This window comes from Canis lupus, chromosome 13, assembly GCF_048164855.1.
Source record: "Canis lupus baileyi chromosome 13, mCanLup2.hap1, whole genome shotgun sequence".
Taxonomy (NCBI): domain Eukaryota; kingdom Metazoa; phylum Chordata; class Mammalia; order Carnivora; family Canidae; genus Canis; species Canis lupus.
The window spans coordinates 4,710,962-4,736,304 of NC_132850.1; the positions used below are offsets into that span (position 1 = coordinate 4,710,962).

Consider the following 25,343-nt stretch of genomic DNA (forward strand, 5'->3'; position numbering starts at 1 on the left):
AAAGGAGAACCATAACTTTGAAACAAGGCACAAAAATTGAAAATGCCAGAAAAGATATTTAAGAAGGACACATAACCAACTCCCTCAAAATTAGTGTGTCTATGGTTAATTCTCTGTATTACCCTGCATTGGCTCAAGTGCACTATTTATATAGGCAGCAAGGTGACTGAAAATAACACCAGCCCCCTCCCCCAATCCTTTACTTAGAAAATGAAAATAGTCCTACATCTCTTATCTCCCACTGCTGTTAAGATTTTATACAGGGTGATCACAGCAACAGCATGGTGTAGTATGAAGAGCACTGGAGTGGGTGCCCAGAGATGTGAGGGAATAAACGTCCTGTCCCGGGAAGGAAGCTGCCCCTTTGGCCCCTCAGGGCCCCTCCAAGAACAGTGACGGCCTGAGTCACTAGCCAGGGTTCTCTCTGGATCAGTGAGAAGAGGGAGGAAATAAGGGCCTCTACATCCTCCCCAGTGCATCAGGACACGACTCCAAGAAGTACTTTACCCTTATGTTACTGTGTCCTGTAGTTTATGTCAGCTTTTAGGATTACTCCACTTAACTCATTCTTTTTTTCTCCTTAACTTCTTACTAAGGCTCTTTCTGAAGGATTCTAACTTGTTTCTGCTGTAGGGAAAAGGAGGTGTAAGCCAAGCCAGCAGCCAGAGTGACGAATGGGAGAAGGGGCCACAGCAGCTCTAATACTAGAGAGGGACTGTGCAAATCCGACAGAGGTGGGCCATCAGTGAGGCACTGACCCCAGAAATGTCTTGGGGGACCAGGGACTTTGGTTTCCTTAACTGGAAATTCCCTTATGGTGTCCAGGGCTCTGACGCTAGTGTCAGCATGGGCGCCTTCAGGTCTCAGGTGCCCCGTGCACAAAATGGACTTCATGATTCTGTTCCAACATTGGAACTAACTCGTCTGGCCCTCTGCCAGTCAGTGGAGTGGCGGACGAGGATGCAGGTGCCACTTCAGAGGACCCCTGGGCCCCACATGCAGTTATTAGGAAACAGGCACAGCTTTGAGGTATGCCTTGGCATACTGATGCAATGATATTTTAAACCAGTTTGGCTGTTCTTGTCTTTTGTCTTTTTCTATCCTCTGTTCTGCCCACTGGCCCAGAATATTACTAGAGTGAAGGATTATTGAAGTGCCTGGAACTTAACATTGATTGAGGGCCTCAAATCAACTGTTAATGTTTCTGATTTCACATCCCAAGACAGACTTTACCCATGCAACTTCCTTCCATTTGAAGACACAGGACCCCAGAGCCCTCAAAAAGATCTATTAGGTTAGAATTACCAAGTGGAGTCAAAAGCATTCAATCTCTTCTTGTAAGTCTAATTTGATCCCTTAGATTTTTGGCTGGCTGGACATAATCAGCAAACTTCAGGCTATGACCAAATCATGATTATTACATTGTGGTTCTGAGGCACCTTATAATTATAAAATATGATATAAATACAAGTACATGAGGTATTTGAACAGATTGAGTACTTAAGTACCCCACAAGACTTTTTGATTTCGTGTATGCTATAGAATTCATGTTAACTGTCAAAAGACTCGTGTATAAATCAGAACTGTGCTGTTGGTATTCTGACTTCTAGCACAGAAGTAAGAGACCAGGTTCTTTTTAGAAGTGGGATGGATTGATACCATTAACTTCAAAGTCCCCCAAAGGGAGATTGTCTTCAGCCAATCTAAGTTCAAATAGAAAATTTCATCTTTTTAAAAACACACATACACACTCTTCTATCCCGCTGCTGCTGCTGTGACAGCTTTACAAGATTAGCTCTGTTAGTAGTTTCTCCACTTGGTAAGACAACCAGATGTGACCCAGGCATGCTTCAGATTGTGTCCTCTCCCCACAGCAAAGAACAGGCAGCATGAGCTACACAGACCATTTCCACCAAGAAGGATATTGCAAGGCACACTGTACCTGATTGCCGAGGAAGAACTACAAACAAAAAGAGTAAAGGACGAAGGAAATGGAAGAAAAAAAAAACAGAGAACATTTTGTCAAATTAACACTAAGGAATGAAAATCATGCAATCACGTTACCAGTCTTCAAGCATATTCTTCGAGAGCTCCTGCCACAGGGGTGTGGTTTTACAAATTAATAAGACCTAACTCTTCCACTCTACCGATTGCTTTTGTTAATTCATTTCTCTCGCAATTTAAAAAACACACACACACAAACAAGAAAATAAAAAGCAACAAGCAAGCACAAGATTGCTTAGTTTTATTAACTAAATGCCCTGGGCTGGATCCAAGGCAGACTCACCCAACACTCCCCAGCTATGAGCAGGCCAGGGTGGTTTTGGTGTACTTTGAAGACATTTTGATGTACTAATGGAACCTGGATTTTCCTGTTTCTAACTTGTACAACTTCCTTGTACAATCTGAGCTCTCTTTACCAATCCTAGGTTTTCCTTAGGACTTTAGAGAATCCAGATACACTGCTGAATATTTTTTGAAGTGCTGTTTCAGATTCCTTCTATGCCTTAACCTTAGTCTTAAAAGAAGCTAAAACACAGCATAATTCGTGGTTGAATTATGTCCATAGCATAGCTTTCCAGGGAAGACTACTGAGCCTGGTGTCCCCTTGGTGCATCTTGGCTGTTTGTAGCTCAGCTCAGAGCAGACAGGGTATCCCTTGGGACCTTGACAGAGTTCCTCCAGCCCTCTCTGCCCTGGGAGCCACTCAGGCTCACAATGACCAGCACTCTGGGAGGTATGGGTTCGTTTTCAGATAATTGGCACAGTTGTCACCATTTCCCTAAAGACTTTGGTCAGCAAAAGAGAGGACTTTGAAATGTCTCCAATATTGGAACTCAAGGACAAGCTACTACTAGCTAAATATGGCACTATTTTTCAGATGGAACTATGTAGGGCACTAAGCTTAGCCTAACAGGACACCTGACATTTGGAATCTACAGACATGAGGGCCAGACAGTGACTACATCTTAAGTTCCACTGGCTCTGGTCTGCTCCTCCAAGCACTGGTAGTGGGAAGGTGGGATCATCTGGTCTGCTGTGTATCAGGTTGCTTTCACCTATAAGGGCCACATAGGAAGAACCACCACCATCACCACCCCAAAGGACCGGTTTTCTCTTCCTTACCCGGTATTTATTCTCTCCAATCTGCTCCACCTGAAACCTTTTTGCACATTTGCACTGAGCCACTTGTCTTGTGACCTATTGGTTGTAAACAACAAAAAAGAAAAGTGTGAAGGATAAAACAAGATTTTCTCTTCAGAGAAACAAAAATTTTTACATGTAAGCAGAAAGCTATTCATTACATCTCTTTGAAGTATATTAGGCTTTTGATATGTGCATTTATTCTTTACTCCAAATTAATACATTACACATTTACTTCCAAGTTCCTTCAGAGAAATGTGCTATTATGCATCAAAATAAAATCAAATAAAGCAAATTATGAATAGACTTATAAATTTCAACCCAGGAACCTTTGCGTCTCCAGAAGTCAGTCTGGGGTGTTCCGGGCCGTACCCAAGACATACCCTGCTAATCTCTCCCTTTATAGGATCAACAGATCCTGGGATCTCCAAGTGTTACTAATGAATTTGCTATTTTCAAGGTGATGGGTGCAATTTCCAGTGTGAAAAAGTCCTTAACTAGGCAGAAAGCTTGGTTGGTACACACACCAACTCAAGCAGTACTTCACATTTTACCCCTTAAATGCTGATGTGGGATGCCCAGGATTGAGAGAAGAGTCCTTTCTAAGTAACATGGTGCCTATGAACCAGGATGAGTGTGGTTTGTGAACTCTGGAGGAACCATATAGATGTGACTCATTTGAGTAAGAAGTCATCTAGACTGAGAGAGAGAGCTCAACAGTCAGAGATCTTCTGCGGTGTCATCCTCCAAGTAGGGATCCCCAAATGGGACTCCAGATAATACTCTTCTAACAGATAAGTCATGGTGCTGATACGGCCACTACGCCCAACCACTACAGTCAAAAGTATGCTCAAAAAACAGTAATTTCAAAAAACAAAACAAAACAAAACAAAACAGTAATTTCCCATACCTCATCTTCAATTTTATCTGCGTCGGTTGTTGGGCGATAAGCATCCTTGTTGGGATGGAGAGCAGCCACGAATTCATAGTAATCAATGTAGCCATCTCCATCTCGGTCAAAAATGTCAGCGACAGCAGTCATCTCCAACTTGGTGGTAGGGAATTCTGGAGAAAAGTAATTGTATTTGGAACATTAACTAAAGGGCTTACTTGGGTTGTTGGAGGGTATACAAAAACTTCTTGAAAGTAGAAATATCTATATCTTGCTTTTTTTTCTGAAAAGTAATACATGCCTGTTTAGAAGACGTAATGTTATAAAGATTTTTTTTTTTTTAATACCCAAAGATACAGTACCTAAAGACCACTCACTGTTAAGTTTTTTGGTGTTTTTGCTTTAGACTCCCTCCTTCCCCATGCAATTAAAAATAAATAAATAAATAAACAAACAAGCAAACAAACAAATAAATAAATAAATAAATAAAACAGTATTTCAGATATACCAAAAGATGTAAAATTACAACTACCCATAGACCTACCATCCACCCTAAGCATGTACTTATCCACTCTATTGCTGGATACTTCGATGATTTCAGAATAGTGACAATGTGGAGTGGTTGCAGTTTTCCCTATGTTTAGATAATTGCCTTAACAATTAAGGTTAAAGGTTCTTAACAAACTGCTTCCCAAAGGAATTGTGAATATTTACAGCAGCCTGGATGATTTATTAAAATGTAGATCAGATCTCTCAGGTGAAAACCTCTGGTGGTCTCCTATTGTCCCACTGCCTCTAGAATAAGAGGTCAGATATGCTAACTCTCCTAGGCCCTGCCAGAACTGGCTGCTGCTGATCCTTCCAACTTCACCTCTCACCACTCCCCCAGGTCATGATGCCCCAACCATCTTCAATTCCTAGAACATGCCAAGCCCGTGCCCACCTAAGTGCTTTGTACCTGCTATTCCCTTGGCCTCTAACTCTTCCCTCAAATATCAGCTCTGCAGACAGGCCTTCCCTGGCCACTCATGTAAAGCAGCACAGCTGTGAGATGTGCTTTGTGATCCTGGCAATTCACTTAACTACTTTATGCCTCAATTATTTTTCCTGCTAAAAATAAATGAGATCATGTATTTTTTAAGCTGCTATACAGATGTCAGAAACTATTATGAAAACTTTATTTTTTTAAACATTTTACTTAGAACTTCATCATTCATAAAGTTTGGTTCCTTAATCTATACTTCAAACATGTTTTACTTGCCAAAGACCTGTTTTGCTTAATTCCCAGCAAAATGAGGTTCTTCTTTCCATCAAAATGATGGACCAATTTTAGTAATAAGCAATTACATTACTTCTCCTTTAAGACTATTGCTTTGGGGGATCCCTGGGTGGCTCAGCGGTTTCGCGCCTGCCTTTGGCCCAGGGCGCGATCCTGGAGTCCCGGGATCGAGTCCCGCATCGGGCTCCTGGCATGGAGCCTGCTTCTCCCTCTGCCTGTGTCTCTGCCTCTCTATGTCTCTCATAAATAAATAAAAAATAAATCCTAAAAAAAAAAAAAAAAAAGAAGAAGAAAAGACTATTGCTTTGATTTCAGAAAGACTATTTAACCAGAATATCATGGGCTTCCACCAAGTGCAAGGAATCTAGGTGTGATCCATGTTTGGAACTATGAGTGAACTCACTGGATGCCAGAATGCCATCAATAAATTCCTGACGCGTTATCTTCCCATCCTGGTCCTTGTCAATTCGCCGGAAGAAATCCATCACCCGAGATTTTTTGTGATTCATCCATCGCATATACTTTTTCCTCCAGACATCAAAATCAAAGTTGGCAAATTCCTTCAACTAGACAGAAATCGTAGGTGTCAACAAGACTTATTGTTTTGGCCCTCAAGTGTGCCCAGAGCATACCAAAACTTTCAGACATTCAGTAAAGCCATGCAGGCCTTCTGGAGGGCACCAACAATGATATCCATGTGTTGCCTCTTTGGTGAAGGCACAATCTGGATCCTTCACTTAAAGCCGTGATTATTTACATGAGCTGTGGTGTAATGAAGCAGTGAGAGAAGCAGTAACTGAACGACCACCATGGAAAATACGGAGCACGCAGAACAAGAATGGGTAGAGCCAGCCTTGCTTTCCCTTTGCACTTTTTCAAAGGACCACCTTCTTAGACGTAAGGGAATGGATTCTATCCCAGAAGAGAAGTCCTGAGCACTCCTCACTGATGTGATTTTGAAAAGAACTATGATCACACAGGCCTGTGTTGGAAGGCTCATGTTTCCCATCATTTTCTGAGATGAGATAACTTGAGTTCTGGCTGGAAGCATTAAGGATCCAACCCTGCACGCAAGCATGTTTCTTTGGAATGGCACCAGAGGGGGCAAAGTGCCCATCTGACTTGCATGTGAAGTATGTGACTCTGGCAGACAACAGCAGGCCTGTGCAGTGGGCAAGGCGATGTTTAGCCACTTGGACTATGTTAGTGAGAGAGACTCAGGATGACTGAGATAGCGTAGCAGTTTTCCCCCTGGTCTTTCAAACTCCAAAGTTGGAAGGAATAGGGAAAAAAAAGAAAAAGCCAAAACCCAAAAATGCTTAAAACTCAACTGACCTACAGAGATAACAACAAAAAACACAGAACACTCACTTCCGGGCATAGCTGCTTTGATACGCACAAATGAAAAAAATATAAAAGGTATTAGAGGTTTGTTTTAGAAACTAGGAAGGGTAGTACTATATTTTTTAGGTTGGTTAATGATACTTCAAAGTAGAATTTGATTTCATTCTTAGTAAAAACTAGCGGAATACCAAGGCCATAAATATTACATAATTATTTCATAATTGTGTAGCTTATATCTTTACATAGAGGGCCCAATAATGGCCATTACTATGATTAGCTATGTGCTTGGGAGGTAACTTTGCCAAGTCATGCTCTGGACTTTTGACCACAGCCAGGTGCTAAGGAGGGTCGGGTCACAGGCCAGACCCTCAAATACACTGGCTGGTTGTCTGCTTGCTTTCCACAACTAGGTGCTATGGCCTACCCTGTTGTAAGTGGTCTCCTTGCCCTTGTGCTTTTCTCCTAGGGGGCCTGAGGGATAAAGTACTGGCTCACCCTGGTCTGTTTCTACTTCTAGAGAAGTAGGTCAAGACGCACAGGTCATAATAAGAGGGCCTCACCTCTTCGAGTCGATCCAAGGCGTCATTCAGCTTCCGCTGTCGCTCCAGTGCTAACAGCCACACCTGCTGCCAGCGGGCAGAGAGCTGGTTGATCCGTGGGTTTTTTGCTTCGGACTGTGAAAGGATTGGCATAGGAGGTGGTGTGGGCTGACTCAAGGACTTCCCTAAAAAGAAAAATAACTACGAGATTAGAAAAGCTGGTTTTGTCACTTCACAAAGAGAAAGTGCCATAGTGTTAACTCAGGACACCTTTAAAATGGTATCCAAGCAGTAAATGTGAAAAGAAACATGGGATGTGATAATATTTAGGTATTCAGCATACTAATGTCAAAATACTGCTCCTCCTCCCAGCCAACTGGTATTCATCTCTTATCTTCAATTCATTTTGTCCTTAGCAAACTGAGGAAATGTCAACTCAACCAGAACAGCAATGGCTCTACAAGAGCTGATTTAATGTCATAATTAAATCAGTGCAAACCAAATGTAAACAGCTAGCTGATGACCAAAACAATAGAAAGGCCACTGCAAAACAATCTGCTTGACCACTTCAAAATTTTATGCAAGCCCAAGAAAATGGAATATAGTTTTACTATGTGTCCGTGTAATAAAAGTGAGTTTAAAAAAAATATTTTAGTTCAAATCCAATATAGTTTTTGAAAACCGAAAAGAAGGTTTTTGTTTTGAAGTAGGGTCCACAACCAACACGGGGCTTGAATTTACAACTCTGAGATTAAGGGCTGCAAGCTCTACTGACTGAGCCAGCCAGGCACCCCCAAAAGAAGTTTTTTGACAGGGATTTGGAAAGTGCTCATCTTCAAATAACAGGAATGAAACACCCTAACACAGGAGGCTAGAAACATACTGCTGCCACTGCGAGATTTCTCGATGAAAGGTGTGTGAGCAGGCTCTATATTTTTCCTTTTGTATGTCTTCGTGACCCGGTCTACGTCAGGCTGTTTGCGAGTCATCTCCTCCATAAATGTCTGCCAAACACAAACAACAGGGAACAGAGTTAAGTGTTTTCTTGGACTAAGAATCAGGCAACTTCTTACAAAGCCCAAGCTCATGACAGAACAGATGCCTTTGAACACTGTCTCACACCTTTTAAGAAAAACAGTTAAGCAAGGCACTTCATCAGGTGTTAGAAACCTGAAGGGATCAAACAGGGCTTCTGATTCCAAGGAGCTCACAGCTGAGTGAGGAAAACCAGGAAGTCAGTGCAATGAATGCCACCCAGGATTCCAAAGGCAGACCAGGGTTCCAAGGACAGCTGCCTGGAGACTGGGGCCTGAGTGGAGTAGTGAAGGAGGAAGAACTGGACCAAAGACTGGGTGGGAGGCAGTCCCAGGAGAAGGCATGGCACAGAGATCCAGGGAGCTTGACAGTGTAGTGAGCTAGGGCTCTGGGGATTGCTGGCCGAGCCCAAGATGCAATTCGAAGAGCAGCAGGAGGGGTAGGTAGGAGAAAGATCCATTAAGGCTTTGTGTTAGGCTAAGGTATTGGGATTTTATTTGGAGAGCAATGGTGGGCAACTGAACGATTTTGATCCAGAGAAGAGACCTGATAAGATCCTTATTTTAGAGCTATGGTTCTGGCTTCAGTGTAGAAGGAAGAACATAGTGGGGGATGAGTCAGGAAACCACTGCAGTAACTGAGGCAAAACATGGGGAAGGCCTGAGCCAGGGCAGGAGAGACAGAACCAAGAGGTATCCTGGAAGTAGGACAGCTAGAACCCGGAGGTTGGTTAGACATAGGGGGCATAGGAAAGGCAGGCATCCCAGATGCATCACACATTCCAGGCAGCAGGCCTGGAAGGGAGGGTGGGGTCGGCACAGATAAAGTGGAGTTTCTGTGCTGCCTCTGATTTGCCATAGGTCTAGACTTCAGGGAGACAGTGCTACTGAAAGAGATGTGAAAATTTTGGATTCTAGGTGGTGGCTGAAGTTGTTGGACTAGGTAAGACATCAGCACTGTGAGAAGAGGGTCAAGAATGCAATTTCAGGGACGCCTGGGTGGCTCAACGATTGAGTGGCTGCCTTTGGCTCAGGTCCTGATTCCGGGATCCTTGGATCGAGTCCCACATCGGGCTCCCTGCGAGTCCCACATTACTGTCTCTGTGTGTCTCTCATGAATAAATAAAATTAAAAAAAAAAAAAAGAATGCAATTTCAGCAAACACAACACTAACAAGTGGAGAGAGGAAGAGGAATCAGCTAAGACTGAGAAGGAACAATCAGAGAGGTGGGAGAAAAACAAGACGAAAGGACAGAAGTCAAAAGAAGAGTTTTCAGAAGGAAGAGGCAACTCTGTTACATGTCAAATAAGACAAAGACTGGAAGCATGGGCTGGATTTAGCCAGTGGGATGTGACTGGGACAGTATTAGTGGTCTGATGGGGATGGGAGCCAAACCACAGGGGCCTGGGGAGGGAGTGGGAAACAAGGAGAAAAGACGGGGGAGGGTGCGGGAGACGGACAACAGACTTGTTTGAAAGAAGAGGAAGGGAACAATGAGGGTAACTGGAAGGGAACACAGAGTGGAAAGGACACGTCTAGAAGACTTGGAAGAGTGAGCAAACAGAATGGGACAGCTTGAAGACACAGGAAACGAGGGGATCACCGAAAGGAGAGGGGTGGCCTTGAATAAGAAGATAATCTCTCAGTCAGGAGAGAAGGTTTCAATGCAGGCAACCTTGACTGGAAGTACAGGGGGTTCTCAATGGTGAGGCTGATTATCTACAGTCACTAAAGACTGTACGCCCGCAGTATAACTAAGCAAGATCCATGCTTGCATTCAGTGTAATGATCATGGTTAAAAACCATCTTTGAAAAAAACAAACCATCTTTGCTTCCCAAGGAGACATTATGGAGACAGCTCAACTGAGCTTTCCTTCATTCTGCTTAGCTTGATGTGCTATCTCGGCTCATCTCTGGGCTCATGCAAGAGATCTTTCTGCACCCAGGTGTGAAACCTTGGCGCAGAGGAATAGGATGTGGCAGGCAGACTTCCAAGATGGCCCACAGGATTCCCACTGCTGGTGTCCATGCTCTGTATAATCCCTTCCCTTGAGGGTGGGTCACACCCGTGGAAAGAAGGGGAGACTCACTCCCTTGATTGTATTTTACCGTATAAGATCTGAGCAAACTGGAAAGCCTCTCCTGCTGGTGCTGAAGACTGACGTTGCCACACTGTGAGTGTGCTGGGTGGCTGAGACCTGAGGTGGCCTCTTGGAGCTAACAGACTCCTGGGTGATGGCCAGCAAGAAAACAGAGCCCCAGGTCCCACAACCACAAGGAGTCAGATTCTCCCAACAACCTGAGAGAGCCTGGGTGAGATCTGCAGCACCTTGATTTTGGCCCAGTAAGACTAAGGGGAGAAGCCAGCTGACTCGTGCCCAGACACCTGCCCCACGAAAACAGCTTGTTTTCAGCTGCTAAGTCTGTGTGCATAAACATAAGCAGCCATTAAAAACCAAAAATACACAGGGCAAAGGAAACGGGCTCCAGAGCCACGCAGGGAACACCTGCAGCCACACGACACAGCTAGGCTACCTGATGCTCGGCAATAAGGGCTTTCACTCGGTCAATGTTCTGAGGGATCGGCTCCTGGTCCCGCTGAATGAGGGTGGTCTCAGCCCACTGGATCCATGCCAGAAGTTCTTCCAAGAGCTCAGCATTAGCCACCAGTTCTGACAGGGCTGTTTCGAGACGCTGCTGGTGCTGCTGAGCCCAGGTCAGGACCTGGGGAGACAGAAACCATCGCCTCTCTCAGTTGAGCACCTCCTTTGTCTCCAAAGTCCATTTTGTCGTCTGATCCTACTAATGGCCTTTAGGAGGAAGACCACTCAAGAGGCCTCACTTTTACTCCAGTGACAGAGCTGGAATCAGCACCCCCTGGAGGCAAATCTAGAACGTACATCCTATTAAACACAGGACTTCTCTGGAAGGAGGGAAAAATATAGAACGGAGTCCGCTGGACTTTATCAATTACCACATCACTATGCCAGCAGTATTCTTCCAGACTGCAGCTCATTGCCAAGAAAACAGTCATTACTAAAACACTACCTTAATTCTTATTGAGACATTCATAGTGAGTGAGATTCCTTATGGGGGGGGGGGAGCAGGGGCGGTGGGTGGAGAAAGCTCAGTAGCATTTTCTTCCTATAAACTCACTGTATGGGGTGTGTGCCACCTTCCTCTCAAACCGGGAACTCACCTCCTCAAACCGAGCCCGGATGATGGTGATCCAGTGCTTGATGGTGGTGATGCAATCGGGGTGGCAGACAGCCAGGATGGCCTCTCCCATTGCTACCGCTGTGCTAACATCCGCTCGCTTTTCTTCCACTTTCTTCATGAACTCCTAAACAAAAAAGGTTTGAAAACAAAAACTGAGGAAACCTACTCAGCAGCACTGTTAGTTTACACTGTGGGGAGGGGGAATGGAGAAGATTTCTATGTATTTTTTTTTCCTCTGTGTGTGTTCACACAGGCCCCTACAAGCCTGCATCCTGGTGTCTCTGGTACTTTCTTTCCAGTTCTAAAAGATGTCAGAAGTATAGGGTTACACAAAATGGACTGTTTCTGCTACAGATGACAAGGATGAGGGGCACTCCCTTTCCAGGCTGGGCATGATCCTCGTCCTAATATCTGGGTTCATTTCTCTCTTTAAGAAATCCTGTTTTAATTCACTTCCATGTGAATAAACAAACAATATTGTCTTGGACAAATGACAACTATAAAATACTAAATATTTTAAAAATACCAGCAACAGGGATCCCTGGGTGGCGCAGCGGTTTGGCGCCTGCCTTTGGCCCAGGGCGCGATCCTGGAGACCCGGGATCGAATCCCACATCGGGCTTCCGGTGCATGGAGCCTGCTTCTCCCTCTGCCTATGTCTCTGCCTCTCTCTCTTTCTCTCTCTGTGACTATCATAAATAAATAAAAATTAAAAAAAAAAATACCAGCAACAGAATACCAAATGACAAAATCAAGATTAAAATCTCTTGGTGGGTAACACAAAAATTAAAAAAGGAAATATTTCCCATCTTATTAGGACAGATTGTGGCCTCAGATACTGCATCCTATGCTGCAGCTTGGTAGGAGGCTCAGGGCCCGAAGCTGGTAACATAAGGAAAGCCAAACCAAGCCGCGTGTGCGGGTGATGGTTCTAGAGTCCACATTGTTCTTTATATGATACCATGCTGTTTCACTTGTTTACAACCAACATGCGTTACTTTTGGAAAAAGTAGGAATGACTTTCATTCTTGCTAAACCAGTAAAAGCTGGGCCCATTCCAGTTCCAGTCTTTTACATATAAAGTCGGAAATTCCCAAGCAAAAGCTGCTCTCCTTTAGAGCTGGGCAGGCAGCCCTCACCCTGTGGTGGCGTGGGTTATTGCACACTGGGGCTGGATTACCTTATGGGTGTCAATGAGAGACTGTAAGGCCTCCGTGTCATCGGGAAGTGCTCCCCGAAAGCGGAGCGTTTGCTCTGCTTCAGAGAGCCACTCCAATAGCATGTGGACGGTATCCCGAAACTCTTCCGCCTGCAAGAACCAAGCAGAGCAGATTGAACCTCTCTGCAGCCAAGGCCCTGAGCACTGGGGTGCACCACGGAAAGGGCTGCACCTGAACTCAGTGCATCACAAGTGCTGATGATCCTATCAAGGCCCCATAAAAGTTATCTTTCACTTGTGGACGTTTGAAAACCAATTGAATTCAGTTTTTTCTCTAATACAAATGAACATTAAAATCTTGTAGAACTTTCAGAATATCAATGTTTGACCTTATGTTCATTTTGAGACTGGTTGGAACTGATCCTGATAAAGAAACAAGAATGAATCTGCTCAGATCCTCCCCCACAGGTTGCCCCCACAAAAGTCTCTGACCTGTTTTAAGGCCTGCTCCAGTCGGCTTTGTTTGGAGACAGAGAGTTTACACACAGTGTCCCAGCGAGTGCTCAGTTCCTGGAGCTGTCCTTTCACCCACGTGGTGTCATCGCGACTGTTCTCAATCAGCTCTCGGCCTGACCGCTTCAGTACCTGAACGGTGCCTGTTCGCTTTCCCAGTTCCTTCTGGAAAACCTAGAACAGAAAAACAGAGAAATTAGTTTGCTTCCTGAACCCAGGAAGCAAAACCCGAGAGAAAAGTCATTGCTTAGTTGCGCTCTCCTCAGTAAGTTCCAGTCACATGTCTTTTATGCAGAGGGAGGCAGGACAATGTTTAAGAAAGAACCACCAGGGGATCCCTGGGTGGCGCAGCGGTTTGGCGCCTGCCTTTGGCCCAGGGCGCGATCCTGGAGACCCGGGATCGAATCCCACGTCGGGCTCCCGGTGCATGGAGCCTGCTTCTCCCTCTGCCTGTGTCTCTGCCTCCCTCCCTCTCTCTCTCTGTGTGACTATCAGAAAAAAAAAAAAATTATTAAAAAAAAAAAGAAAAGAAAAGAAAGAACCACCAGAAGAAGTGGCTCTAAAGATGAGTGGCATGGCCTTGGGTAAGTTGCTTAGCTGGAGTCCCCGTTTCCTAACATAAAATATGAATGATGTTAGAACAGAATCTCCAGAATTGTGGAAGTAAGAACATATCGGCCATGTGCATAAGAGTTTGATGTAATTTCAAGTAAAGCTGAATGCTTTTGCTAAAACAAGAGGACCTTAAGGAGGTGAACATGACAGGTGTAGGTTATACATTGATATTATTGTGAATGGTGCTGGGCTTGCTTGGGTCAAAAGCAGCTAAAGAATAGAACTCATTTTCATTTTAGGAGTCAGTGGAAATGGGTATCTTGAGGTGCTCCTGAATTTAAATTCATTGTGTGACTCAACGGACAGAACAAACAGAAAGGGGGGAACCCCAAGATAAAATATACACATTGCCAAATCTGAATCAAAGGAATTTGGTCAAATCTTGGTGGCAGACACGGAACCCCAGTAACAGTTTAAGCACACAGAGCAAGGAGTGGTCTCTCTGGTCTGATGAGCAGACACAGGCTCATTCAGATTTCCTGGATGGTGAGCACAAGCAGAAGGCCGGCAGAGGCAGGGGACCGACCCAATGGCTCTGCCTCCATGCAGCGTAGCTCCTGCCCCTCACCTTATGGGCGTCCATGAGGTTCATGACAAGGTCGAGGTCCCCATGCACGGGCTGGTCCTCGGCCAGCTGCGGCTCCACCTTGTACAGCCAGTCGACCAAGGCTTGCAAAGCATCCATGAACTGGCCCGAAAACAGCAGGGCCTCCTCCAACTTGTGCTGCCTGAGAAAAGCACACAAACCTCACTGTGTTTAGAGATCCCTTTTCTTTGGCTGGCTCACAATTCTGACTGCTGAATGGAATACTGCTAGAACTCTACAGACAGAGGGCCCTCCATGCCAGACTGGTTTAAGATAGAGTAAAAAGTAACTAAGAGACATGCTTAGACATTTTTTTGTTTGTTTGTTTTTTTGCTTAGACATTTTTAATCAAATCTCTCTAGAATGGAGTAAGTGTAGCATAGGAGATAGGTACAGCTGCCCTCCTAGCACCCTAAGAGTCCGCATGGATACACCCTAATGATCCAAGGTCTGTGTTAATCACCTTATACCACTCAGGTAGAGGATGATGGTTTTGGTCATGGTCTCAGTCAGGAGTTCAACTCCTAGCTCTATGCCAGTTGCATGATCCTGGGCTTTCTCTTTACCTCTTGGAACCTCAGTCACTTCATCCAAAAAATAGAAGTACAAATAATACAAAGATATCGTAATTCTTAGCATAGCAGAATGGGTACAAGTGGAAAAAAGAACAACTTATAGACCAAATCGAACAGCTTCAAATCCCAGGATCATTTTTCTGGAAAATGGAATAACAGTATTTCCCCTCAGTGGTTGTTACAAGGATTAAATGACTAGTAGCCTCTGTCTGGCACATGCTCAGTAGTAACCACCCAGTAAAGGTCAGGCATTATGACAGTTATATGAGGTGATGTGTGCGGAGGTTTTGCTCGCTGACACAGAGTGAGAGTGCTCATGGAGACGGCTTTAGGATCACAAACTGGTCACTGACAAATATTTGGAGTTACTAAACTTCTGTGGCTGTGTGGTTGAGTTTATGGGCCTCTCTCTGATACAGTAAGATTGAAGCTTAAAATGAGAATTTTAATATTTTACTATTCAACTTATTTCATAACTCTGATTCAATGAACTAGAAGTATCGAGATGCTATAAAACCTGTTATTGGTGCATTACCTTTATTGCCATTTTATGGAATCTAATATTGGTCTTCGTCAATTTGGGGATGATACACGAAGCAAATATTCATACTCACCTCTCCACAGACTTGCCACAAACAGTATCCCATTTATCTCTGACTTCTCCTAGTAAATTGTCAAGTTTCTGAGTGTCATCAGGAAGCAAAGTCTTCTCTTTCAGGGCCCTGCCAGTTCGAATTGTGGTATCATACACAGGTTGTTTACCGCCAAGAGTTTTCTGAAACTCCTGTTTCCAAAAGGGAAAGAAAAAACTGATGCTAAAAGTCAGATGACATTTTGATTTGGAACAAAGAAAAATTTTCAGTATTTGGGTTGGGAATCAGAGTATGAAAGTCACTACCTCTTGAACTAACAATAGCTTATCCTTAAGAAATTTCTAAATTTTTGTTTATACCACACACAGTAGGGCATGGCAATTTCTAAAAGTCTGTGGTTTTTATTGGTAACTGCCTCAATCACTTTGCTTGTATTGTTACTTAAATGAACGACTCTTATGGTTAGACATGGCCTAGATATAAAATGGAATGCTGGTTTCCTCACCCGATTTTCTTTTGACTAGCTCTGACCTCCATTTTTAGCAATCTTCAGTGAACACCAAGATCAGGACTGAAGAGCCACGAACTACTTTACCTTATGCTTAGAGAGCTGGAGTTTAATTTTGTCTGGGTCATTGGATATCTCCAGCTCCGAGTCCAGGTGACTCTCTGCATCTTCTAGCCAGTCAATCAGTTTTTTCCAAGCTTCATGGAACTATAATCATATAAAAAGTAACTTATAATAGGAATGAATATGCAAACTACACTTTAATGCAAATTATTCAGAGCTGCCACACATGCAGCCCAAGGGTTGTTCAATAAATTAAGATCTTTCTTTCATAACTCACTTGTTTTGCCCGCTTCCTAGCATCATCCAGAGATCTCCCTCTTTCAATAGACCGCTGGACAACCTTCTCCCATCGAGACTGGACGCTGACCAGCAAATTCTTGATCAGAACAACGTCCTGTTTTTGGCTAAGAAACTTTAACTGATTTCCAGTTTGATCCAGTTCAATGATCTGATCTCGATGAGCATTGACTTCATTAGCAAATACCTGAGGGGAAAATATTGCTCTTCTTAAAACTAAAAATAAGATGGAGGAGTTACTCTTTTAACTAGTCCTCTCAAAGGGAAAGCAACACCATAACATCAGAGTTACCTTGTGCTCCTCTATCTGGGAAAGGACAGTGTTTAGAATCAGGCTGGGAGGAGAGGCGATGTTGAGATTCTGCTCTGCTAGAGTGAGCCAGTTGATAAACTCTTGCAGGGAATTCTGGAATTCTGTTGCCAGGTTGAGAGCCTCTTCCAGCTTTGACTGAATTTTAATTAAAACACACACACAAAAAGAAAAAGTGCCAAATTCAGGAATTGTAGCTTCAGGGACAAAGGCGTGAATTGTACACCAAATGAAATGACCTCTAAAAAGGAAGCCTCATTTAATGAACCACCAAACATGCCTTGTTTACAAAAAAGGGGGCAATTTAGTGTCTGAAACTAAAACAACTATGTATGAAAGGGAACGAGGACAACTTGCAGCTATGTTGCTTTCTCTGCCATTCCCCACTTCCTGGGACATTAAAGAACAGGGATGAAACTATTCAGTAAATGTAAGTGAACAGATCCTTCCGTGGTGACAGCTGCAAGGTCTGTAACTTGTTTGGGGCAAAGCATCACTTCCCTTTGCTGTACTTTTGGGGTGTAAAAACAACTAAATGAAAAGCACTTTACTGTAAAGATTATATTCATGCAGCACTCTCTGTTTAAATGTGTTTTCAGAAAATATGGCACCTGAAAATGTGTGAGGTTGAAGCTTATTATTATTTTTTTTAACTTTTATTTTTTAAGTAAGCTCTGGGGCCAATGCAGGGCTTGAACTCACAACCCTGAGATCAAGAGTTGCAAGCTCCTGGGGCACCTGGGTGGCTCAGTGGGTTAAGCGTTTGCCTGTGGCTCAGGTCATGATCTTAGGGTTCTGGCATCAAGACTTGCATCAGGCTTCCTGCTGAGTGGGGAGTCTGTTTCTCCTTCTCTCTGTGCCCCTCCTCACTTGTATATACGCAGTCTCTCTCAAATAAATAAAATCTTAAAAAAAAAAAAAAAAAAGTCCCATGCTCTACTGACTAAACCAGGTAGGAGACCCTGAAACTCATTTTTAAGCTACAAAAAGAAAAGGTAATAAAAGCCATAATATTCTAAGCAAAAACCTGACAACACTAGATATAAATTTTTAGATACTTTGATCTAAATCAGAATGGCAAAAACAATGGCTCATTTGGGGGCATGTGCCACTGCCCAAGGACACACTCCAATTCTAGAGTCTCTAACCTCCAGCCTCAGAGATAAGCTCTACCCACACACCTAGGTGACGTCCTCTGTCCCCTGGTCCATCTACCAGGCAGGCATATGGAATGATGACAGGTTATTAAAAATGAATATACCTAAAATATTCATAGAAAGAAACCCAAGATGTATACTACAAATGTTAACTGTTGTTAACTGAGTCACACTGTAGAAGTTTTTCTTTGTGTTTTCAGGTTACTTTTGTAACCTAGAAAAATACTATAATAAATGTCACAAAAATAAGGACCCAGTCTAAACAAATCAAGAGGAAAAAGAAGGGATCCCTGGGTGGCGCAGCGGTTTGGCACCTGCCTTTGGCCCAGGGCGTGATCCCGGAGACCCGGGATCGAATCCCACGTCGGGCTCCCGGTGCATGGAGCCTGCTTCTCCCTCTGCCTGTGTCTCTGCCTCTCTCTCTCTCTCTGTGACTATCATAAATAAAAAAAAAAAAAAAAAAAAAAAAAAGAGGAAATAGAAAATCTCCCTCAAATTTATCATAGAAATGCTTGGAAATTAATATAAGTTCCTAGATGACAGGAAATCTCTCCACATCATTTTATCTATCTATCGATATATCTATTTTTTAAGATTTTATTTACTCATGAGACACACACACACACACACACACACACACACACACACACACAGGCAGAGACATAGGCAGAGGGAGAAGCACGCTCCATGCAGGGAGCCGGACATAGGACTCGACCAGGTCTCCAGGTTCAGGCCCTGGGCTGAAGGCGGCGCTAAACCGCTGAGCCACCCGGGCTGCCCCTATATTTTCTTTAATATAGCACCACACACATTTAATAAATGATTAGTGATACTGAAATGTAATGTTCTTACAAAATCAGAAATAACTGTTCTTGATACCCTGGTGCTTGTCTGACCCGTTCCACCAGTGATGGAAACCTTGAGGCAACCTGCTCCACTGATGGGAAAACTTTCTAGAAAATTCTTAATTATGAGCCAGAATCTGCCTCAGTTTCTTCTGTTAGTCTTAGTTCTGTGTTATGCAGGAATTACAGATGATAGTCTAAAAATTAGAACAAAGATTTACACTCAGCTCCTCTAGTCACTCTTCATATATCTAGACCCCACATTAAAAGAATTCTTTTTTTCTTTTTTTTAAAATGTGGTCTTAGAACATCCAGGGTATTTATTTATTTATTTATTTTATTTTTTATTTATGAGAGATACACAGAGAGAGAGACAGAGACACAGGCAGAGGGAGAAGCAGGCTCCATGCAGGGAGCCCGATGTGGGACTTGATCCCGGGTCTCCAGGATCACGCCCTGGGCTGAAGGTGGCCCTAAACCACTGAGCCACCAGGGCTGCCCCATTAAAAGAATTCTAAGAAACTAATGCTTCTCTCAAAATGCTCATTTAGATGGGTGAATATTTGTTATGTCCTTCTGCTCTTAAATTTTCACAATGATAAGGGTCCATAACTTTGCTTCCACTATACACCTAGCAGCATAGTGTCTGGTACATCCAGGTTTAATAACTATTGAATGGGTGTGGCCAATAAATGTGAACACATATTTTACATTTGATCTGCCCCGTACAGAAACTCTGTGCTGAGTGATACTCTGAAACTTGGTTTTCATAAAAAACAATGTTTTGAGGCCTTGATTCCTGGTCACTTTTCTTTTGAAGAGAATTTGATTTGTGCAAAAGAGTGGGAAGAGGTCACATAATTTGCCTGTGTCTTGAATTTTAGTAAAATTCTTTACATATTGCATTTATACTAGAGTACAAATTCCTCGTGGAGAATATTAGCCCAACTTCCTACATACTCTGTTCCAACCCTCCCGATCCTAAGACAGTGACCCCAATATAACCTTGTTTTTCAGTAGGAACACAAATCTGTGATTAATATGAGCTATAAGATCATCACTGAGCAGTAACAGCCAGTAATGTCGTAACTGGTAAAGGCAGAAAAAGAATGAATAATAAAATAGCTTGATTAGCACAAAAGTGATCCTGAGGATCCAGTTCTGCAACTTCTGGTACCATATACTGGTCTTTGAAAAATCCTTACAGAAACTAGAAGGTAATTACATGCAATCGCCAAGCAAACTACTCAAGCCTAGTAATCACACACTGTATTTTGTGGTGATACCTTTCTTTCTTCCATCTTACTGCTGACCACATGCCACTTCTGTTCCAAGAGAGCTACACTCTGTTCTGTCTTTGAGCCAGACCCAGAGTCATCACGGCTTAGAAGCATGAGCCTGCCCTTGTCAAGCAATTGATTATAAGTCTCTTCCTTGGCTTTGAGCTGGGAATAGAGTTCCTGCAAAAAAAAAAAAAGGCAAGAAAGAAACTGGTGATGCCAATTCCTTGAGACACACCCACACACAGATTTATGAGCACAGTTGGAAAAGTCCAAGAAGGTCTCATTCTTGATTAAAACCCCTTTTTTTTTGGATTCAGTTCAACTACTGAGCAATGAATCCCACCATTCTTCATTAAAATTAAAATAATTTTGTTATCAAGTAAAGAAGAAATTTTTTTTAAGGATCAGAGATCACAAAAATAGACCTCAATAATTTATTTCTTTTCCTGAAACATTTGCCTAGAAATTATGTGGGCTTTTGTTCTCAGCCCCTTTCTAAAGATATGATTTCCCTACCCCCCCCCACCAAAGACTCTTAAGTAGAGACAAATTTGTGTTATGCATTTGTCTTCTTGATGCTCTTACCTTCAAATCAATACTCTTGTGCCAATCAACTGACCAACTCAATTTACAAGCTAACCAATGTATTTCCAGTCAAGCTTCCCCGTCATCACTGCTGCTTGTAAGTAGGGGGTATTAAAGCCCATGTAAAAGCAGCAATCCTTAATAAGATTGTACTGTACTGTCGGTAAAAACCAGTACTTTGCAGACTCCCAGATATGTACAGGTCTGTGAATTCAGTAAGGAGCTGCTGAATAGGGGGTTATGTTCAACTTCAAGAAACGTCTATTACCATGTGTGTATCAAGCTGTTCCCTAGCAGTTTCAGGAAGCCCTCCTGTGGGCTTAGATGCAGAAAGTTGGGTCTCCATTCTAGTCAGTTCCAAGAGGAAATCTTCAATTTCACTGTGGAAACCCTGGGCCTTTGAGAAAAGACATATCAGCAAGGTTAGTAGTCAATTCTCAGCTTCAAAACTAAATTTCCTAAATGACTATATGAGGAACCTATCCTGAGGGAGGAATTCTGAGCTGTTCTCAGGGTTGTTCTGTTGCTGGATTAACATGGGGTCAATAGCTATTTATTTCTAGAAAACAGAATCCTTTGGACTTCACTGTAACCTATCACTGATGCCTGATACAACTTGATGAATTGATTAAGGTACTACTGTATATGGATAGTGGGGGGCTACTGACTTGATGCAAGAAATAACTGAATCTGTGAGCAAGGTTTGCCATAGCAAAGACTTACTAACTTTGAATCATAAAGAAAGAGACTAGGCTACAAATCCATGAAAAACCACTCAATCAAAAGTGATACTTTCCAGACAAGTTCCAGCATGGAACTGACCTTCCTCTTAAGACATAGTGTTGGAGGTGGAGGGGATTCTGCTGCAAACTGCTTTCCTCTGACGGACTTAGGCATTCCAAGTGCTATGACAGGCACAGCCCCACCTACCTAGCCTGGACAACATGCATACCTGCTGCAGTGTCAACTGAAGCTGCTGCTCTCTCTCTTCTGTTTTTTGTAACACGGACTCCCAGCACTGGTTCATGGTTTCCAAGCGGCTCCTTAGGCTGCTGGCGTCGTCTCCAGCACTAGATTCAAGCAGCTCGTTGCCAGCTTTGTTGACGGTTTCCACTGTGGCTTGATGGGCTAAAACATCATTTTTTAGAACCTAAAAAATGTCGAATGACACAATTTATTTCCACGGATATCATCAGGCTTGGTTCTCTACAGTGCACACAGTATCCGAAGGCTTCTGGTGACAATATTTGGTCTCAAACCGACAGGCCTAGAGATGAAAATTGAGAGCACTTACGTGGTGCTTTGCGAGTTCAACTTCAATGACTTTTGGGTCTCCGCTTACTGGTCTCTGAGCATCTAACAATTCCTCAGTGTGAGTCAGCCAGCTCATCAGTTCCTCTAAGGCATGCTGGAACTGGCCAAGGGCCAGGAGGGCACCTTCTAGTTTGTGCTATTCAGAAAAAGATATAGAAGGAACATTTGTCAGGAGATTAGAAAACAGTAGCTAGTTGTCCACTGACAGATCCTGCCATCTGCCTCACCTGTCTGTGGGCAATTTTTTCACCCAGGTTCTCCCAGAGGTGCTTGAGTTCTGTCAATGGTTCTCGGATAATGTCTCTGTCTGTCTCATCCATAGCCTTCTTTAACATCAGTTCACCCTGGTGGTTGAGCTTTTCCATCTCAATTTGCTGTTGGTAAACTTCCACTTTGAACTCCTACCAGAGACATACTTCATGTTAACACCAAACCAAGTCTTTAAAAATGAAAAAGCAACTTTTCTTCAAAAGCCATATCTGGTTACAAACCTTCATTTCATTTAACTGATCTTTAACAGTGTTGAGGTCGGTGCCAACAGGGGGCATGGTGCAGAGCTTAATCACAGTGTTATCTAGCCAGTCAAACATAGCCTAAAATAAAAATACAAACAAATAGTCAAAAACCAAAAAAATCCAAACCCACCAGCTGTTGGGAGAGATTTAGCATTATCTCTGCTGATGTAAGCAGACAAAAATCAAAGTACCTTGTGCTGTTTGCATTTGTAGGTGGGGGGTAGACATAAGGGAAAATGAGCTTTATTCCAATAATATGGAGATTTAAGGACAGAGCCAGTGTTATTAGGATAATGTCCAAAGTATACTACAGTCTGGAGAAACTAAATGTGAATAAAAGTTAGTATTTGTCACAGCCACCTAGCAAGCTCAGGATGTGTTCAAAGTCGTGTGCCAAGCTGTTTCCAGGTAACCTGGGTTTGGAGCCTCTGGAAGCAAGGACTTACAGAGTACGGCCAGCTTCTCTGCATAGCCACCCTGAGGATAAATATGATGATGAAAAACATGGCAAGAAGAGGAGAAATTTGGAGATCATTACTTTTCTCAGTAGGAATGGGAAACTTCGGCTAGAAATACTGAAACAGCCCTGTCTTAGGTCTGAGAATGCTCCAGTCCTGTAAAAGTGGGTGACCTCTCTGGTGCTGGATTCAGAACGGGACAAAAAGAACACAGCACCTTGATTCTGCGGTGGTCGCCCTGGGGCCTCTCACCTGAAGAGTGTCCTGATACTGTACAGCGGCTTGCATGGCATCCTCAAGCTTTTCTAGCCTCTCTTTCCAGGTTTTGTTTAAGCTCTCCCAGGCATTATTCAGCTAGGGGAAAAAACAGACTCTAGTTAATACTAGTCTTTGGTGTGAAACTCATGTTTCATCTGAATGCCATCTCCATTTTTCCACACCTCATCAATGCTCTTCTTCACTTCGGGCTTCTCCGTTTCTCCACAGGCAAAAATCAAATCTGCTCCAAGGATTCGAATAAACTCCAATTCCTCATGGAGACCATCTGTCTCTTCCTTAATAGTCTACATGTAAATGAACAGAACATAAGCCAAAACAGAAAGTAGAACAGAACTTCCCAAACTTTGCAAATGTAATTTATATCCCCATCAATAGCAGATGTTGAACAGAACTGTCAATTTCATAAAAGCCTTTCAATGTCCTTAAGATTTCACTTACCTAAACAGTGAAACTTCAGGCTCAGTTCATTTCTCTTTCTCACACACACAATATAGATGTGTGAAAGGTATTTCTCTATTTAACAATATATATAAAATAGTTTCAGAAAGGTCTAGTGGGCTTCAACAATTTACCAAAGGTTTATCTTTCCAGCCTCCAAGAGATTATAATCTACAGCCAAAAATCTATCACGGGGATTGTGGGATTGAGCCCCTTGTCGGACTCTGTGGAGTCTGCCTCAGATTTTCTCCCCCTCCTGCTCACGCTTTTTCTTTCTCTCTCTCTCAAATAAATAAAATCTTAAAAGAAAAGAAAAAAGAAATCTATCATAGGGGAGTATATCAATAAGACAAAATAATATGGTATTTCCCATTTAAGAGCTCAGAGACTGGGACGCCTGGGTGGCTCAGGGGTTGAGCGTCTGCCTTCGGCCCAGGCTGTGATCATGGAGTCCTGGGATCAAGCCCCACATTGGGCTCCCTGCATGGAGCCTCTTTCTCTCTGCCTGTGTCTCTGTCTCTGTGTATCTCATGAATAAATAAAATCTTCAAAAAAAAAAAGCAAAAGCTGAGAGACTAACATCATAGAAATGATAGGCTATATAATCTTGGAGAAAGTCAGTTCCGTGCCAGATCCTAAAAACTGGTTCATGTACTGGCAATGACAGGGACAGGGAGAGGGAAGAAGGGCTGAAATAAAAGCAAGACAAAATACCAAGCCAGACTATGGCTTATACAAAAGAGACAAAATGAGGCAAAAAATATAGTTAGTAATAGGCTCTCCAAAAAGACTAGAAAAAGGTATGTCAAAGTAACCATTAGTTAGCTCTGGATGATGATGAATCCTGAATTTATTTTCTTTTTATCTGCTCTTTTTCTACAATGAAGAAATTTACTTGAAAAACAAAACAAAACTAAAAAAGAAATTTACTTGGGAAATAATGTACACTAGAGAGGACTAAAATCAGAAGCACATTCTACTAATTTGTATTGAATGTAAAACTGATGGGAGAATTACTTTTGAGTGATGAGACTGTCCTATATAATAATTGTGGAGGTTGTGTGAGTCCGTATAAGCGGTAAAACTTGTATATAGGAAAAAGGATGCAATCTCTACTATAATAAGCATATTATTTCTTCAAGTGGAAAAAAGTCCTATTAAATAGACACTACCACCACCATCACCGCCACCACCACCACCACTCACCTTTCAAGGCACTAGGCCCAGGAAAGCAGTTAGTGCTGGGATAAAAGTGATTTTTCTACAGGACAGACACACAAGAGACGGGGCTTCATTTCTGTCTCACCTCAGCAGCTTCCACCTGCTGTTTGATTATAGACGGGTCAATGCCTGGGCTTTCCAAGTCATGGACGATGTCCTGGGTGTCTCTGACAGTGGTCAGGAGAGCAGCCATGTCATACCAGAACTTCTCTGCGAGTTCAAGGACATCAAGGAACTTAATTTCTCGCTCTTCGGCCCGAGCTTTGATGTCCTCCCAGAAGAATACCATTTGATCCAATTTGTCCTGGATTTCTAAGGGAATAAAGAATAGATATGAATGAGACTCTCTTAAGTACTTGAATCTGCTTTATCAGAAATTTTGCCTAGTTCTTATCCTTGAAAAAGCTCTATAAATTTAAACTGAAGGATAGTTTTTTATCTTTGCCTTATTATTTTGACATCTGTATTTTCCACTTATGCTGGTCTCTCAGAAAGAGACCACCGAGGTAACGTGGAAATGAGTTATCATCTAACCTAAAGGTACTGCTAAGATGTAAAGATCGAGGGGAGCCTGGGT

General features: G+C 42.9%; 1 protein-coding gene across 25 annotated transcripts in view; it reads right to left on the bottom strand.

The window, feature by feature from the left end:
* Positions 1-25,343, bottom strand: part of MACF1 (microtubule actin crosslinking factor 1) — a 341,210-nt gene that overhangs the window by 13,519 nt on the left and 302,348 nt on the right. For 17 of the 25 annotated variants that reach the window (XM_072771834.1, XM_072771853.1, XM_072771848.1 and 14 more), the window contains 24 exons: positions 24,852-25,078; positions 23,269-23,391; positions 23,081-23,182; positions 22,347-22,448; positions 22,083-22,256; positions 21,836-21,991; positions 21,494-21,691; positions 20,810-20,938; positions 19,960-20,133; positions 16,654-16,809; positions 16,342-16,548; positions 16,089-16,208; positions 15,515-15,684; positions 14,308-14,467; positions 13,104-13,298; positions 12,633-12,761; positions 11,433-11,576; positions 10,769-10,957; positions 8,082-8,202; positions 7,220-7,383; positions 5,719-5,881; positions 4,055-4,209; positions 3,127-3,201; positions 1,943-1,960 (listed from right to left, as the gene is read on the bottom strand). In XM_072771834.1, the coding sequence (XP_072627935.1) occupies positions 1,943-1,960; positions 3,127-3,201; positions 4,055-4,209; positions 5,719-5,881; positions 7,220-7,383; positions 8,082-8,202; positions 10,769-10,957; positions 11,433-11,576; positions 12,633-12,761; positions 13,104-13,298; positions 14,308-14,467; positions 15,515-15,684; positions 16,089-16,208; positions 16,342-16,548; positions 16,654-16,809; positions 19,960-20,133; positions 20,810-20,938; positions 21,494-21,691; positions 21,836-21,991; positions 22,083-22,256; positions 22,347-22,448; positions 23,081-23,182; positions 23,269-23,391; positions 24,852-25,078 (3,551 nt within the window). The remainder of the gene's footprint in view (positions 1-1,942; positions 1,961-3,126; positions 3,202-4,054; positions 4,210-5,718; positions 5,882-7,219; positions 7,384-8,081; positions 8,203-10,768; positions 10,958-11,432; positions 11,577-12,632; positions 12,762-13,103; positions 13,299-14,307; positions 14,468-15,514; positions 15,685-16,088; positions 16,209-16,341; positions 16,549-16,653; positions 16,810-19,959; positions 20,134-20,809; positions 20,939-21,493; positions 21,692-21,835; positions 21,992-22,082; positions 22,257-22,346; positions 22,449-23,080; positions 23,183-23,268; positions 23,392-24,851; positions 25,079-25,343) is intronic. The other 8 variants (XM_072771844.1, XM_072771836.1, XM_072771841.1 and 5 more) reach the window with 1 other exon arrangement.